This window comes from Falco naumanni, chromosome 5, assembly GCF_017639655.2.
Source record: "Falco naumanni isolate bFalNau1 chromosome 5, bFalNau1.pat, whole genome shotgun sequence".
In the NCBI taxonomy this organism is placed as follows: Eukaryota; Metazoa; Chordata; class Aves; order Falconiformes; family Falconidae; genus Falco; species Falco naumanni.
The window spans coordinates 91,330,237-91,348,298 of NC_054058.1; the positions used below are offsets into that span (position 1 = coordinate 91,330,237).

The window sequence follows — 18,062 nt, forward strand, 5'->3', positions numbered from 1 at the left end:
TGGTGAGCCAATACCCTGGTTGGTTTTAAAAATTTAGCTTCTAATCCCTTTGTTAATTGCATTAATGATGACATTTCCCAGAAACGGCCGTGAGAGACTCCTGCTGGGCTCCCCTCCTTTCCTCCATGTTTGACAACCTATTTATATTTTCCGTTCCCTCCTGCTCACAGAAAGCAATGAATCAATGCTCGCTCCCATAGTTTTGGGGGCTTTCTGCCAGTGCCGGTAGAAGTATTTAATGACTGTGAGGGGATTATTCACTCCCTTCTTCGCAGAGAAGTGCCCCAGTTTGCAGTACTCCGGTGCTCATGGAGACTAGCCAATTCGCTTCTCCCTGAATTCCCTTCGGCTGGTGATTGCAGCGTGACGGCCCCCTCACTTGAAGCCACCACGTTCAGAGCTAATCACTTTGCACATGCAGTCAATTGCTTTGATTTCACGATCAGCTTGAAGCAAACCCAACTACATAACAGCCTGTGTGTGGCACGGGGATGCACAGGCCACCCAGTTATTATGACGATCATGTTCATCTCGGGGCTGGGCAGAACTCCTGCTCCTTGGGGAACAGACCAATGCAGAAGTGATGGAACTGCTCAGTGCACAGCCCCAGCCCGCTGTGGCTCGGAAAAGCTGTCCCACCACCCATGGCACACAGAGCGCTAGGAGCCACGCTGCGTGCTCGCGGGGCAGTTGTCTCACAGCACTCGTACGCCTGCCGTAGCATCCATGAGAAGCTCAGGCACTCCAACGCCTTTGTTTGTTTGCAAAATAAAGCCACCAGAGAAGGATCTCAATGATGAAATTTATTACTGTCAAACGTTTGGCTGTAGGCACAGAAACGTAGTACTCTACACCGTTTGTTTTGGTGGCCAGGTTGGAAATGCCAGCCATCTGCAGTCACTCATTCTAATGGCAATGAACATAAATGTGCAATGTCAGCTTGAAATGAAACCTGAAATCATACTGTATCAATTCAGTGGCAAAGAAGCAGCAGCCCATCATGGAATGCTGAAGAAAATTTGTACTATTCCCATAGAGCACTTTGAAAGAAAGTAAGAATGCATTTCGTCTTAAAAACGTGAGCAGTATGAAACAACAACCTAACAACGTGAACGGACATGGTGAGGCCTTCCTCAAAACCATTTCTGCCACGATGGCATCAGCCTGCTCCCCCACAGGCATTCACATCAGTAGGGCTTGCCCTGATCTCATGCAGTCGCCCTTGCTGTGGTAGTTCACTGTGGTCAAGAAGAGTTGAGACAACAAGAGGGAGGCCAACCCCATGGAAACCTTCCCTGATCATTTGCCCGATTTGTTCCAACAGTGGTGGCCTAACAGTCCTCGGTGACTTTTTCCAGTTGACCCACATGTTATTTGAAGCCTCAGAACCGGACCTGGCACATTAGCTGAGACCTTATGAAGAACCATGAAAGGATGATCTCAGGTGGCCTACACTCAGAACTTCTATTCAGACACCTTCCCCTCAACGACTACTTTGTAGTCCCCTGTAACCTCACACACTGTTTTACAGAATTGCTGCAGAGCCAGAAACTACTGCAACTGTGCGGTAGGTTTTTGTTACCAAGTACTTTTACCTATTTGCCCTGATTGATTTTGCTCCTCTTTCACGTATTTTTTCTAATTCATAAAAATAATTGCAAGTTTTAATCCCATCTTTGGAAGTGATTAAACTATCTCCAGTTGATATAATTCACTAATTTAATAAACATCTGTAATATATTATGTCATCGATGAAAATGACTGAATTACACCAAAAGCAAGACAGGTCCCAATGGAACAGCAATTGCTGTATTTTTCCAGCATTGATGATGAAAGAATATTAGCATTTTCCTGAATGATCTAACCAGTTTTGTAGTATTTCATAACACTTCAAATGAGGCCGTTATCTCCTATTTTCCTTTTAAAATGTCACGTTAAAGTGGCTGTTTCTCTTTTATCCCGAAGCTCATTGTTTTGCTTTTCAAGGAAATTGTTTCAAAAGTGTGTATCATTAGCAAATCTTTATTGGTTGATGTAAACCTAGCTGTAGATTATTTTCTTTTAATTAACTATTTAATTCAATGATTATCCCCCTTCTATGAAGCCTGAAGGAAAAAAAAGACATTGAGCATTTCAGTTTTCCTGAGATTTACTCTTTGTTTATTTGTTAAATAATGGAGTCAGCTTTCCTTCCCTTTCTATTACGGGTTTTACTAGGCTTTAGCAGTTATAATTTAGTGATTTTCTCTCCCTTTTCACACGTATCTGTGCTTTTACATTTATCCATAGCAACATATCCTCCCTTTCTATTCTTGTTGATTTTTCTATTTAAAGAACTTCTGATACAGTCATAACAGCCTCTTACCATGCTCCCTGGTTTCCCACTGCATTGGCATAATTTGTCATTATGTGTCCTTTTATTAGTTCTCAAAGATGATAATAATTTATCATTCTGATTTTTTCAGCCATTTTACAAATATTCTGGAGTGAATTTAATGTGTTCCTACTTTGGGGAGAATTTCCAGCTTTTCAAAATGCATCTTTTCAGAGAACACCTGATCTCCTGAACTCTGTTCCTCTCATTCAGATACCTCCCTGGGGGACCACAGGTATGTGTATAGAAGTGAGCTGATTTGAAGTCCATCTAAATTGTATTGTATAGGTTGCCAATTTTGCCTAAAATTACAAAAATCTTTTTTCTAACTAAGATCAACCAGTTTCTTTTTCCAGATTAGCAAACAATTCCTCACTAGTCAGAATCAAATCCAAAATAGTCACTCTCAAATTACATACTCCATGAGACAATGTCCTTCCTCATTTGTAGGAACATTTGTACAGTCTGCACCCTGTTGTAGCATTTTCTGCATGTATTACAAAGAAAACATCTGTTCCAAGACGGATGCCAAAGGAAGAGAGCTTTCATCATGGCCAACAGTCTTCCTTTCAGGGCAATTCATCTGGCACCTAACACGTCACATCTTACCTTCCTTAAACAGAAATACTCTGTGCTACTCTTCAGTCACAGAAAATTACCAAGTTTTGGTAGCAGCTAGCATTTCTTAGGAAGGAATATGAGTTTTATGTTCCATTATTCTTCAGAATAAAGGCAGAAGTAAAAATGGCTGCATATGATATTTGGAGGAAATTCAAGTGTTGACCATTAACTCTCACCTCTACTACTGGAATGACTGAAGCTACCGTGTGAGTCTACATAATGATTCTCATACACGTTACAGAATCGAGATGTCAAACATATAGGGAATGTCACAAGTCTGGAAAAAGTCTCCTTTTCCCACTAGAATACTTAGTCCACTGATAACATCTATTTCTTTCCATTACATATGTTAGATTGAGAATCTAATACCAAACAGAAGAAAAAACAGCAGCACAGGATGGTACTTAGGCTGGTGCGAAAAAATAATTTTGATCAAGTAATAGTTATCTTTAAAAGCTCCTTCACTTGTTAAATGAGTTGTTAAATTAATTTTGATACTGATCTTTCCATTAATAAAAGGTGCCAGTTCAATGAGAGCTATTACTTTACACTGAATAAAATAAGTTTGTGATTTTGACCTTAGAGCTTTGACCTTCTCACCTGTTAAATACACGGGCCACTGGGAACCAATACAAATGTCAGCATAAAGATTTGGCTAACCAAATGAAACAACAGAAATATAATATTATTTCAGTTATTTCTGAAGTGTCAACACTGTAGGTATGAAAAATAAATGCAGAAGATGGAAGGAGAACACCACCACCGTTCAGTAGATTTAAACTTACTCTTTATGATGCACTTTTCATCAAAATCTGTAGTTGCCAGGTATCAAATTTCATTCATGCAACATCAATCCACTAAGAAATACATATCCTGGTGAGAAAATTAAAGTCCATATTTATGTAAAAACTGTTTTGAAATAAAAATAAAACAAGATTTATTTTTACAAAACAAAAATATTATTATTTTTTTAACCAACAGAATAATTATCTGGAAAAAGTAATTTCCCACATAAGATAGTTAAAGGAAGTTAAATATATTTAAAAGTGGAAGATTCTGCATTTACATAGTTATATGCCATTAATATTGAAGATATGCTTTCTGGCAAAAAACTCATGCTTAAAAAACGCACCTTTAGTTTCATACTGTACATTACAACATACAGTAGAAAGAAACAGAAGTAGTAAACAGGTGATATGCAAAGAAAAAAAGTTACATTACCAGACAGTTACAACTGTGACACAAAAAAATTAAAATGTTCAGTTTTAACAGTATTTGAAGGCAATTCACAATCATTTCAGGAGTTCTGTGAAATTTAAGGCCATTAGTTCTAAATAAAATGTATCTGACACAAACTCACAAAACTGTGTATTTTGTAAAAAGTATACATGCAAAACCATTTTATAATTATATATGAACAGGCATATAATAAAATTTTTGGGTAGTTCTGTACACAAAATAGTGCACAAAGCAACATGGTTGTGCAATTTTTAAACCAGTCAATTAATGTTATCATTCATGCACCCTGAATGGAAATGTGACAATATTAAACCCAAATATTAAGAGTCAGCATCCCTTTGAATGGGCAATCTAGACAAAAAAAGTTAAGATTTTATATTAAGTTTAAAACAGTCCATTATAAAACATCTGCTGTAAGCACTCCAAAAGACTTTTCTGATGCAAAATTTCCAGTGCTTTAAGGGATGCATGATAAGATTTAATGAGCTCAGTGACTCAACTATAATACTCTGATAGTTCTGATTTGAGGTAATTTTCTTTAATTACTTATAGCAAGTAAGTCTCCTAATCTGCTTCAGTAACTAGTTTAAAAACCTGTAAACTTAGATAAACCTAGGAACTGGAGCATCCCTGAAAAAAATACACATACCTCCCCCCTCAAAGTTTGGGGTTAGTTAAAAGTTATATGCAGTTGTGTTATTCACATTTTAGGAATTTATTCTCAAACCGTGAGATGGATTACTGAGCACTGACTGAAGCAATTCAGGTATTGGAAAACACACACGTATTTGTCCTTTTCTTAGCTTTCATTTGTGTTTGTTTGGAGAAACATTCAAAGAGATATTGCTTCTCTTGTTATCTTGTGACAAACTATTGCAAGCTAGAAGACATGTGAGTCAATATTCCAAACTGTTATTCTTAAGAATAGTTATAAAAGTACTGAAATTTAAAAATAGTAACATGTAAACATTGATACAGAGTAATAGCATTCCTATACATTTATATACACACAGTATTCAGAGAGGACAATCTTTTTTGAGTTGAAATCCTGACTTGTGCTTTCCCCTCCAATAAATACATCAAAAACTAGATTTTTTTTGTCATTCCGCCCCCCCCCCCCCCAAAAAAAAAAAAAAAAAAAAAAAAGACTTGGAGAGAACATCAACATTTTGCTCCTAGCATAAAGCTTTCCAGTTGCTTACGCAACCATAGGAGAATTTTGGTATGTGAAGAGAATTTTTCTAGCTCTGAAAAGTTACCAGAAGCTACTGCTGCATCCAGAGACTCTTGACTTTTGATAAATGCTGAGCACTTTGGAGCAGTCATATCTGAGTCTGCAACACATGAATAGGGGGTGTATAGGGTGGTGGTGCAGGTGATGGCTTTATTCCCCTGACTCTCATGTAGGACAGAAACTGCTCTGGGATCTCAGCTAAAACATCTTTAGCAAGTCTTGCCATGCTTAACACGTGGTTTCCACTTCTGTCAATGTAATCGCGGAACGGCACAAACTACAAAACAAGAGAGACATTCACACAGGTAATTATGCAGGCACAGAATACATTTTACAACACAAAAATAAGAAAGTTTTATCTAGAGAGTTAGAGTACATGAATATGCTACCTTACACATTTTATATATACATATAGATATTTTCTATTTTATATATACACATTGTATCTCAATTTTTAAACACCTGCTTTCTAATAGAAACAGTGTCATACTTTCACTCAGGTGAAGTTCTTTACATAAGGCATGGCTAGCTCAGATTGCTAATGATGTGTTTCATTGGTGTATATATGGTTTATTTCTCACTCTCAATCATTTTCATAAAGCTGGCAATTCTGTCTCAGAAAGCTATTCTTAGCTTAGTTTTCCTGCTTGTGGGGCTCTCCTACCAGACTGCCTCTGCTCCAGCAGTTTGTGAACAGAATTTTTGCCATCTGAAGTGAACAAAACAGAAAGGATGATTTTATATTCTTGACCATATTGCATTATACCTACTACAAACCACTTGAACCTATGAACCACTTTTTATATGATACTAACAAACGCATAAAGAATCTAAGCAAAAAGGATTGGATTAAAAAAATAACTTGTTACATGATACCCAGATCTGCAATACCTAAACTGATGTGCTAGGCTGTGCTATGCTGGAATTCAAAGCCTAACAGTGCCTTTTCACCCTCTCGCAAAACAGGGAAAATTTAATTCTTAACTGTTGTATTGCAGGATAAAACTAGAACTGATTGATAAGTCAGACCAACAGATCTCTCATCTGCTGGTTGAACACTAAAATCTGAAGACTCTTTTGCCCATTATACCAACCAGAAAAATTTTTGCTTTCTTGGATGCACAGCATCCAAGGCTACAGATTAAATTCCATTTTTCTAAAAAGCATCGATGTTTTCAAGATTTAGGGGAACACTGAAAAACAGTGAGAGTTTAGCCTACACCGTATTTCTGAGATCCTGAGAGTTTTCCAAAAAAGACAGAAATAAAGAGAACTATTAAATATATTAGGCAAATAAAATAATAATAATAAAAAATCTTGGGGAAAACACCCAAACCAGAACAAAAAACCAACCAAACCCAAAGACAACATTTCAGCAATAAAGAACTTGAATGTAATTTAATTGTTTTTACAACAACTTTGGAAAACACTTCTCATCCAGGACTTAAGAAACTTATTTAGGCATCAGTCTCCTACTAAAAGGTGTTTAGAATTCAAGTAAGAGATGACTCTTTGCATAACCCTCCTGAAAAGGATCTTAAAGTGCCAGGAAAAAAAAAGACTTCAAGCCTGGGTATTTGAACTATGTGGAATTAAACTGAAACCTGTGACCAACAGCTACTGATTCGGGCATTTCCCTAGGGAGCTGTAGATTGGCGTTTTTTTAAAAGATCACAGAAGATCACTTGATCATGGAACTGTTGAAGCTAGAAGTGACCTCTAGAGATCCTTTAGTCCACCCTGGCTGCTGAAGCAGACAGCTAGTGCAGGCTGTCATAGTTAGCAAGACTACAAGAGTAGTCAGCAAGACTATTTAACAGGACCAGCCTTTATTCCGGACAGGAGCATCCTTTACCACTTCATTGTGTTGTGTCCAAGAACGTATCAGGCATAAGGGCAGGAGAACAGCAGGCAAAAAGGAACCTGATTTTAGGGTATTAAGCCAGGAAGCAAGGTTCCATAATTAGCAAGCTGTTCCATAATTAGCTGTCTTAACAATTTCTGCATTTATTCAGTAACTCTTCAATAAAAAAGACAAGCACATACTGTGACATTTACTAGTACTGACTTCTCCATTTCACTAAAAAAGCTCTAGCAGTTTTCAGAAGCCAGCCCAGCACTGCCCTGTTTCAAGTGTTTGTTCCTTCCTAAAACTCCATCAATTTTTCTGGAAGAACAGATCTGACTGTCCCCAGAAGCATGAAGTTAGAATAACAAAACAAAACAAGCATCTCGGTAGCCTGCTGATTTACACATTCGGCTGGGAAGGGATAAGCCTGGTGTTCGTTTCCCCCTCCTGTGCTTATTTATTTTATAATGCAATGCCAGTCTTATGTAAAAAGCACATGCAGTCTGAGTTAAAGAACAAAATGTGTCCCATCCCAAGTGATCACCTATAAGGCCATCATCGTGGTCTGCAGACGTGAAACCTCAGACCACTCTTCTGCAGCAAAAATTGTTGAAATGCAATTATACAATATAGATGGCCTAAATTACTTCTCGCTCCCCTCTGCTCGCTGAATATAGATGCCGGAGGAGCTGGAGGAGCTATGGACAGATAAGCATACATACAGAAATACAAGGACAGCTGGCAATGGCAGCAAAGCCTAGAGCTAACATGTAGAAGGAGTAGAGGTGGCAGAAGAATGAAAGATGAAGGAGAAACCACAGGGAAACTGATGGAATGTAAGTGGTTTTTTCCATAGTTTGAGAGTTTAATTTAAAAGGGTGATATGAAAATTTTTCAAGAGAAACAAAAGGTACATTACTTTGAGTATTTCTCCTAGAACTTCTTAAATAGAAAAAGGATAACAAAGGAGAAGAAATTAAATACACTGAGGAGGAGTTGGTACACATGTAATAAAGAGTCCCTAAAATATGTATGTTTACTGGCGAGCAGGGAATAATGAAAGTCACGTCTTTACACAGATTGCAGTCAGTAGTAAATATAATAGATACAGTGAGTCACTGTTAGCAGGCAAATTTTTTCTTTCCTAATTTAATTAAAAAAATTCACAATACTGACTGTTAAAATTTAAGAACTTTAATAAAACAGTTAATTTCAGTAACTAACCTAATACACAAAAAAGATAAACTTTTTGTATTTGAGTAGCTAGTTTTATAAAAGCAAAACTGTTTTTTATCCTGCCAGATATAAAATAAAGGTCATAGCAAACCTAAAGGCTTTGACATTATCCCTTTTTATTTATTTAGCTAGTCTATAACGTGTTTGTTAGTATTTAGACAGAAAAAGTGCGTAATACTGCCTTCAGGTAGTTCAATATGTCTTAGGGCAAAGTTCTGATTGAAATATGTTAATAGTAAATAAATGTTTTATTACATTTCTGATATGCAGTGAATTCTAAAGAAATACAAAAGGGGTATTCAACACATTTTTTATTTCTCAAGAGAAATTGGAATATTCCTGATGCAAAACATTTTCACAAATCTTGTTTATAACATTTGAAGAACTCTATCCGTTTATGCTCTTTGAATGTAAAACCAGCAGCTTTTGGAGCTGCTGTTGCTCAGAGAAATTATGTATAATTACATTGCGTATATTTAAATGCATTTAAACATAAGTGCAAAGCATGCCAGAGATATCTGAATTAGCTTTAAAATTCTGACATGGCATAGGGCTTTCTTCGCAGAAATACTGGTTTGGGGTCTAGAAACATTTCCAGCTCTGGAGGCAGATCTCCACATGTTGCTCTGTCGAAAGCACTGACATATATAGCATAACAGATTACAGACAGTCCTTCTCTAGCCCAATATAGACTATAAGGAACATTATAAAGGCTTTGACAAAATAAGAAACATCATTTCTTGCCTCCTGTTCAGCTGTCCCTCTTCTCATCTCTACTTTTATAATTACCTTTTTGACAACACTGACTAAAGCAGCCAGCATGCCTTACTCTAAGAGTTTTGTATGTCACCCTCCCATCAGTTGTTTTCTCTGTATGTTGCAGAAATTAAAAAAGTCTCATTTTCAACTATTAGAAAAAGTAATTAAGGAATCTATTACTTTCTTCAATGTATATCCATACAGATTATGGGAGTCTTTTAACTACTGTCATCTTACACTCATTTCTGATCCCCGTTTAGGAAAAAAAAATAGAGAGGGAATTTTAATGTATTATTTATTGCACTGAGAAACTTTAAGACTGGAAAAAGAGATCTGATGGTTTTAATTTCCATATATTTCTGTAGATTTGTATAGTTTGTCTTCTAAACAAAAATAACTATAAAATCAGGTGTCACATATATGTTTTGAACACTTCCTTGGATTGAGGTATTGTATCCACCAGCAGTTACCAAATCCTTAAATGTTCACATACCAGTATTTGTAACGTTAAACATTTTGAAGTTTCATTTCCTGCATATATAGTTGAAAAGAAATATACACATTCCACAGTTCATCAGCTGCAATCTGGCCTGCATTATTAAAACATTTTCATCTGCAATATAAGCTATTCATATAGCTCAGTTATTCAATAAATATATACATCCTATGAACCAACAATTATATAAAAACCCAATCTGGCTTGGAGAGAAATCAGTGAAAACAAGCAGGAGGAAAAATAAGTGAACACTATGAATTTTGACAAATAGGAGGAATAAAGGCAGAAGAAGAAATGGCAGAACTAAGGTAACGTTTGAACCTAAGGATGCCTGTCAGTCTTTGAGAGGCATCTGGATGCCTTTAATAGCACGCTTTAACTTTTGGTCAGCCCTGAAGTGGTCAGGCAGTTGGACTAGTTCTTTGTTGTAGGTCCCTTCTGATTGAAATATTCTGTTTTATAGATGTATTCAGACATTTCCAGAAAAACATGCCTTCCATAAAAATTTTGTTTTAGACAGATATTCTTTCTACAGTCATCAGATTGATCCAATTTTTCAGTAGTTTTCTGCTTTTCAAATGTCAACTTCTTTAATACTTTAGCAGGCAGGAATTAGCGTGCTGAGCCACCAAACGTCTTTCTGTTTGGTTCCGCTGTAGCATTCCATGAAAATGAAAAATGCATAGCCAGTTAATTTTATTTGAACAAGAAAATAATTATGAAATAAGTCTGTCTGGGGGATGGGTAATCAGGAAACAAGACGGGGTGCCTGGAGCATTGATGAAGTACATAGTTTGGACAATCTGTGGGGTTCTAGAAATCTGCAGCTCTCAGGGAAAGGGGGATTATGGTGGCTGTGTACATGCATACAGAACTGCTGTACCACCCTGACAGTGGTTGCACAGGTTTGAATGACAACTACTGGGCTGACTGAACAACTGTAGAGAGCAGGAACCGAACCAGAGGATTTTGACAAAGAAATAGAGGTGTCCATGGAATGCAGATCAGAGTAGCACTCTTACAGATTGGGTCAGATCATAGAATCATAGAATGGTTTGGGTTGGAAGGGACCTTAGAGATCACCCAGTCCAACCCCTCCTGCAATGAGCAGGGCCGTCTTCAACTAGATCAGGTTTCTCAGAGCCCCATCCAACCTGACATTGAATGTTTCCAGGGATGGGGCATCAACAACATCTCTGGGCAATCTGTTCCAGCTATCATCTGAAGTTCCTTAAAGCATGAGACAAGTGCATGGCTGTATGTGGCAGATGCAACATAGGAACTGGGAGACACTCACAGTTTTCTGGACTGGCAGTTAAAGGCAAGGAAAGATACCCTAGGCATCTCAAATGCACTTGTTAGAAGTCTAGGTATTGCCGAGTTCCACAAAAGCTGCATTTTTTCTTTATGGAATCATAGTGAGATTGCAGTGCAGAGGCAACTGACTCTTCTCCCGTGCCTGTATAACTCTGTGTAAGACTTTTATCAGTGTGCTGCCAGTTAGGGGTCATTTCCTAATGCAGATCCACTACTATGTGTTATATAAAGGCTTATAGGTATCACAGAGAGTTTTTTCTGAGCTTGTTATGAACACCCCAAGATAAGTTATCTCAGTGCTCAGGGTTAAGGTAAATTGAAAGGCAGGAATACAGATTGAAACAAGAATTCAAAACCAACAGGATCAGTAAAAATCTGTTAAGAGTAAATTTTCTCTCCCACCTGCACAATGTCTCTTTCTGCAAACTTTCCTCTTGAAGAAATCCTCACTACATCACCATCCAGTTCTTCCATAGCTTAAAAAAAGAAACAAAATTAATTCATCTATGAGGTCAGCTACACAACAAAATCAATCTTACTGAGAAAAACTTTAGTCAGTGTACACTTTAGGACAACAAAACCAATTGTTATTTAGGTAAGTTTTTAAGATCATTTGAGCCATAAAAACCATCATGCTTTGTAGTTATTTTATACTTTTTCGTGCTGACAAAACATACTTTTTGCCTTTACTGCCATCTTCAGAACAAAACAGACCATGATAAGGTTCTTACCCTTCCAGCACTCAAACCAGCAAAGTATATCTGTTTTGGTAAGGCTATATTTATACTTTCACAGGTGGAGAAGAATTTATCTTTAGCAATTATTCTTACAGAAGATATCACACAGAATACAGCACAAAGAGGTAGTAACTCACATTCGTACTGGAAAAGTAATGACTGTTAATGCATAGGAATGAGGAGTTCTTAAAGAAAAATATTACATTTATTGGGTAACTTTTCTTGTATCTTTCTGAGCAGGATCCAGGAAAACTCTAAAATTATCCAGATACCCAGAACCCATTCTTGGTAGAGAGGCATACCTGCTCTCTGGTCTGTGTTAAAATGGGTGAATTTGGGATCACAGATTACAGCTTAGCTGTTGGAATTGCTGTCCTACAATCCTTTCAGCATACACTATGAAGATCAAAGCCCTGCATCTCTGAGCTTCTCAGGGGTTTGCAAACTGGGCTGAGTTCACTGAAACCCAAGAGTTAAGAGCATTTCAAAACTTAGCTCTTCTAATGTAAGAACTAGAAAGCAGAAATGATGCTATCAGGAGCCAAGCTCAAGCCAAACAAAAGAGCATGTTTATGCAAAGAAAAAATTAGTAGGTCTGTAGAGCATGTTGCCAGATAATGCTGATAATGCAAAAAATGCACTTGTGTTGAAATGAGGAGACTGAACAAGTATTTGAAGGAGAGAGCCACTGAAAATTTCCAAAACAGACATATAAAGCACATCCCGTTCAGGAAATTCAAATCTAAAAACAGTATTCAGGGAAGTATCATATTTACTTATTCTGTTCTTCATGTTCTCTAGATAACCACCCATGGCCATGTCAGATACAGAATACTGGGCAAAACAGAGCCCTGATCCGACCTGTTATAGTCATCTTCACATCCTTAAGCAATGCTCTGCCAAACGTATGTGCCATCTAGCTGAGCTCCAGACTTTTAAGAACCTTTCTGGTAGCCCCCAGGGGCTGGGAGATCTAGGGGGCAGTGGTATCTGGAGAGGAGTAGCTTAGTCTCTCTACAGCAGAGCTGGAGCTTGACTGACATTTGAATTGTAAGACAGTGTGCCTGGAACCCTCCTACACACACACTTCAGCATCCATATCAGACATGGAGTCTGTTGTTTTTTCCAGAAGGAATTTCTGCAGATGGAAAAGTAATTTCTCTGCCTACAGATTTGGCATACACCAGCACAACAAAGCTGGCAAAGGGTCCAGAGCACAAATCTTATGAGGGGCAGCTGAGGGAATCGGTGTTGATTATTCTGGAGAAAAGGAGGTTCCTGGGGGACCTCATCGCTCTCTACAACTCCCTGACAGGGGCTGTAGGCAGGTGGGAGTCGGTCTCTTCTCCCAGATAACAAGCCACAGGACAAGAGGAAATGGCTTCAAGTTGCCCAGGAGAGGTTTAGATATTAGGAAAAATTTCTTCACTGAAAGGGTGGTCAAGCATTGGAACAGGCTGTCTGGGGAAGTGGTGGAATCCCTGGAAGTGTTTAAAAAATACATGGAGGTGGTGCTTAGGGACAGGGTTTAGTGGTAGACTTGGCAGTCCTGGGTTAATGGTTGGACCTGATGACGTTAAAGGTCTTTCCCAACCTAAACAATTATATTATTCTATGATTCTTTAATAGGTGAACTTCACTGAGGTAGTACACTCAAGGAATGTAGGTCCAAAAATGGAAACTGTATCCTGCAGTACAAAGAGAATCCTACCTTAAGAAAAACAACAGGGATAACACCCCAAGAATTCTGCAAAGACAACCTCCAGAAGCACAAAGACAGAATCTACATGTCCTGACTGAGTTAAGGGGAGCCCTGGACAAACCCAAGGACTGGAGAAACAGAGAGAAAGGGAAAAGGCAAAGGAGGGGTGAAAGAAAAGTAAGTAACACACAACTGAAGTTGGAATTCTCGGGGGTAAAAATGAAGTTTGTAAATTTCCGTCATATACATTTATGAAGACAAACTTTTTTCTCATTGATTGTGGCATACAATCATCTGAAGTGTAAGCATCCACTTGGACAATCTCTTCAAGGAATAAGATACTTATCACTAATATACCACTGGCCAAAAAGCATAAGAAAGTCAATCCCCAGTAAATGTTTTTCTTCTTGTGTTATTTTTTCCTCTTGTTTTCATACTCTTAGAATATTTGGACAAGAATTAACATGTACAGTCTTTAGTGACTACTTACATTATACATCTGTGGTAGAACTAAGTATATCTCATGTACAAAAGAAGGCATACTGTCTAATCAGAAGTACTAGAATTAAAAAGAAAAGATGTAGGACTTTGAGAAATAGATATACAGGGAACGTCTACACTTCATAGTGCAGTGATATACACAAAAGCATGTAATAGATTGGTCCAAATAATGGAAGCAGCTTAGTTATTGCAATAGAGAATGGTGCTCTGAAAGAATATGTAGATAATTCTGGTAATTTCTCTCCTGCTGTAATATTCTCTCAATGCTGCTACACAGTAAGGCTCACTCCTGCTACCTAGCGAAACCCAGTTTAACCCAGATCACCTCCTCAAATATATTTATTTTTCTCAGTATTTTAGTACTGCAGTAAGAAGAGATGATGAATACTTCCATTCAACTGACATTTCACAAGGCAGCTAAATACCTGTGCTGAAGAAATTCAATATTACTTGAGTATACTTGCTTTCCTGTGGATTTTTTTTTCCACTTGTCTTCTGGAGCTCTGTAAATGCTGAGCCCCCATATGGTTCTGTGACTTGAACAGAGAGCCTAAGGGGCTACATAGCTCCACATGGTAGCTTGTAATCATACTGAGTTATCAATCAATCCAGCTGGAAATGTCAACAGTGCCTTACTGCTTGTTCCATATTATGCTCTTTTAAAGAACAATATTTGTTTGAAAAGCAACATATTACCAAAATGTAAACAAACATAAAAAATTCCAGGAAAAACACTAGAACACTTACCATCAAACTCTGCTGGTCCTACACCCACTATAATTATTGACATTGGAAGCTTTGAAGCCTTCAAAAGTAGAAGAAAAAGAGGTTTAACGCATTATATAATCTCTGCCAATAGTACGTGAGATCTGAGGGCAATCTGAATAAAAACCATGCAGAAGTTATGTTTTAATAAGCAACTTTTTTTTCCACCTAAAATGTTGCGTGGTGTAAACTGTCTGCCTAAGTGGTACAAAACATCTTGAACGAAGATAGAAAGGCAGATGATTATTTTTTTTTTCTTATAAAGTGTTTGAACCATATAGGATTGTAATTAAACACAACAAACTATGCTAAGATTTAATGCTAATATGACAACTAAGATGACACATTTATCTTAGAAACTTCTGTAAACTGACAATAATTGCAAATATGTATCAAATGACAGTTTGACATACATTTAAATGTACTTTGCTGTTTCTTGATATTACATAGCTGTTTGGAACTATGTGACAATATGTTTCACATAGACCTAATGCCAATTTATCTCAAGAGAATAAATTATCTATTTGAGCAATATGTATCTTACATTTCTTCCATGAACAAAATTTTTTTCAGTTCAGTCATCCATGCCACAAAATAAGATATCGAACTGGCTTATGGTAACATTTTTTGATTTTTACTTTATCTTTTTAATTCAATGAAACAAGGCAAAGATGATAACTGGCTTTTCCTGAATAAACTCTCTGTAAAACCTTTAAAATTATGAGGACAGTATCATAAATATTGGGTTCCCATGCCCTGACAGGAACACCAGATATCTGCTAGTTTACAGAAATAACCTGAAACTGCCTCTGTTGAGGAGGGTAACAACTGGAAAAGAAAAACCTTTACCAAATGTCAGGGTTGACAATTGCTCCTTATTGAGATATTCTGATGAACTCTGAAATGCCTATGCTCATTTTAAACAGGACTATGCACTAGCCAAAAATCATAGATGTACAGTTTCTGCTAAATTAAACTCTGCTACACTGAAGTCTGAAGTTAAGTGGTTTTAGAACAGTATTATCCTTTTCTTTTGGAATATAAAGTAGTTTTCTCCCTTATTTAAAATATATTCTCATTTTAGATATATAATCACCATTTCCCATTTTTCATCTGTCATAATACTACATATAAAAGCAATTTTCTTTAAGCAGAAGGTTTACAGTTAATTACTGTAAACATGCTATTTAAAACAATGAAAATATGCCATTCTTTAAATCACTATTTCATGTTCTACACCACTATACATTATATACTATATACTATACATTGACTGAAAATTCATCACAAAGTGCTACTACATAGCCAATCTTCCAGCTAAAATTTTGTAGCAGAGTAAAAAAAAAATTAATAATCCCACGTTAAGTCAAATAGTAATATACTACTGAAGATAACAGTAAAAGCCTGTCTGGCCATGGTCCTGGGCAAAGAGCTCTAGGTGGCCCTTCTTGAGCAGGGGTTTTGGACAAGATGATGTCCAGGGGTCCCTTTCTGCCTAAACCTATCTGTGATTCTGTAACAGCCATAAATCCAGTGTAACTGTAACTGAATCACAGTGCCCTGCGTAAGTCAACAATAGTGAGTATAAAATATTTTTGAGACATGAAGGCATTTCTTAGAACAGAACACCTTCTGTTTTCTAGGTGTTTTCTAGAATCTTATTGCTTGATTGTAAAGAAAACATCCTTTAAAGAGATTCCTACTCACAGAGACACAATGTTATGTGACACAATGTATACAGAACAGTATGTGGCAAGGACAGCATAAAGACAAAGAGTTAAGCTTCTGCACATAAACTTAAGTGTTGCCATTTCCTGAATGACAGTATAACCTTTAAACAGTTAGGTAAAACAGAATGTATCCTACACACATGCTGTAATGAGAAAGATGCCTAAAAGCACAATTAGTGTTAAAATGAAATATGCTTTTCCTGAGTTTCATACATACCAAGCTGCATTGAACATCACTGCCTTTTTTTTTTTATTTTGGATATTATTAAGACTGAAAAAAACTATTATTGAATAGCATTTAATTAGTTCTGTCATGGTATTCTACACTCACACTTCAAGAAGCACACAGAAAAATGAATACATCTTCATAAAAAGAAAAAACCAGCAAATATGCCCACACTTCTACTCATTCCAAGCTAACAACACATGTGCCGTATTTCCAGACAGTTGCAGACTAACAGCTATATTCCTGGAAACGAACTGTTACTGGAAACAAAGTTTTTCTGTATGACCCAGTAGCAAATTACTTAATCTTACAAGATCTCAGCCAATTGGACTTGCTGGTCTTTTAATTATGGATTTCAAATTGAGGGGTGAGTTAAATCAAGTGTTGCTCTTTATTCTCCATGGTGCCTTTTTGTCATCTAAGAGAAGCTATACTCCACCCTTCTAGGCTAGATTACAGGATGAACTTCCAAGCTAGAAGCTTGCCTATCTCCTTTAAAAGCGAGAGTCATTTTATCCTATTTTAATATTGGAAGCTGGAAGAGGAAAGGAAGTAAACTGGTACCTTCAAACAGTTATAACTTTGGGTGTAAAAGCTTATCAGATGGCTGCCAGAGTCCTTATTTATACACAGACTCTGTCTAGGTGTTGCGGGCTAGAACTTGAGGGCACCTTGCTTTCCAGTAAAGAACATTTCAGTAATATTTTCATGTGCGCCCCACAAACTGGAATGGTACTGAATCTCTACAGGAGGTAGTGCAAGTGGGCCTTCAAAAATATGCCAACTAATTCTATGCTACTCATTTTGAAACGATGTTTAATTATTTTATTGTAGGCCTTTCACTCACCGCTTCACTATTAACAAGATCCACTACGGTATGTTCAAAACTATCGGTGTAAATCTTTTCAAACCCTGTCTAGAAGTTGTTCCTGTGTGTACATCTGACATTTCCCAGGGGCAAAAGCAAAATGGAACCTGCTCATAATACAGAATATTACTTATATGCACAGCAGTTTTGAAAAGAAAAATATTGAAAATAATGCAGAAACTGAGAACAGATTAAGGATTTTCAGAATTTTAGGGGACTAAGAAGGAAATGAAATTACTGGTATGCTTGCCATTTGCCAGAAAGTTTGGGGCAATTTTTAAAAAGCAGGGGATCAAGGCTGTCTACAATTACTAAAAAGATAAAGAACAGTTCACTGTGAAAAACTGCATGGTGGGATGTGCATGAGGAAGGAGGAGGCAAGAAGCAGATGAGGAAAGTCATATGAAC

General features: G+C 37.1%; 1 protein-coding gene across 1 annotated transcript in view; it reads right to left on the reverse strand.

The window, feature by feature from the left end:
• Positions 1-790: 790 nt before the first annotated feature.
• Positions 791-18,062, reverse strand: part of CPNE8 (copine 8) — a 109,968-nt gene continuing 92,696 nt past the window's right edge. The window contains 3 exon segments of the mRNA XM_040594032.1: positions 791-5,745; positions 11,528-11,601; positions 14,813-14,870. Of these exon segments, the coding sequence (XP_040449966.1) occupies positions 5,557-5,745; positions 11,528-11,601; positions 14,813-14,870 (321 nt within the window). The 3' untranslated portion in view covers positions 791-5,556.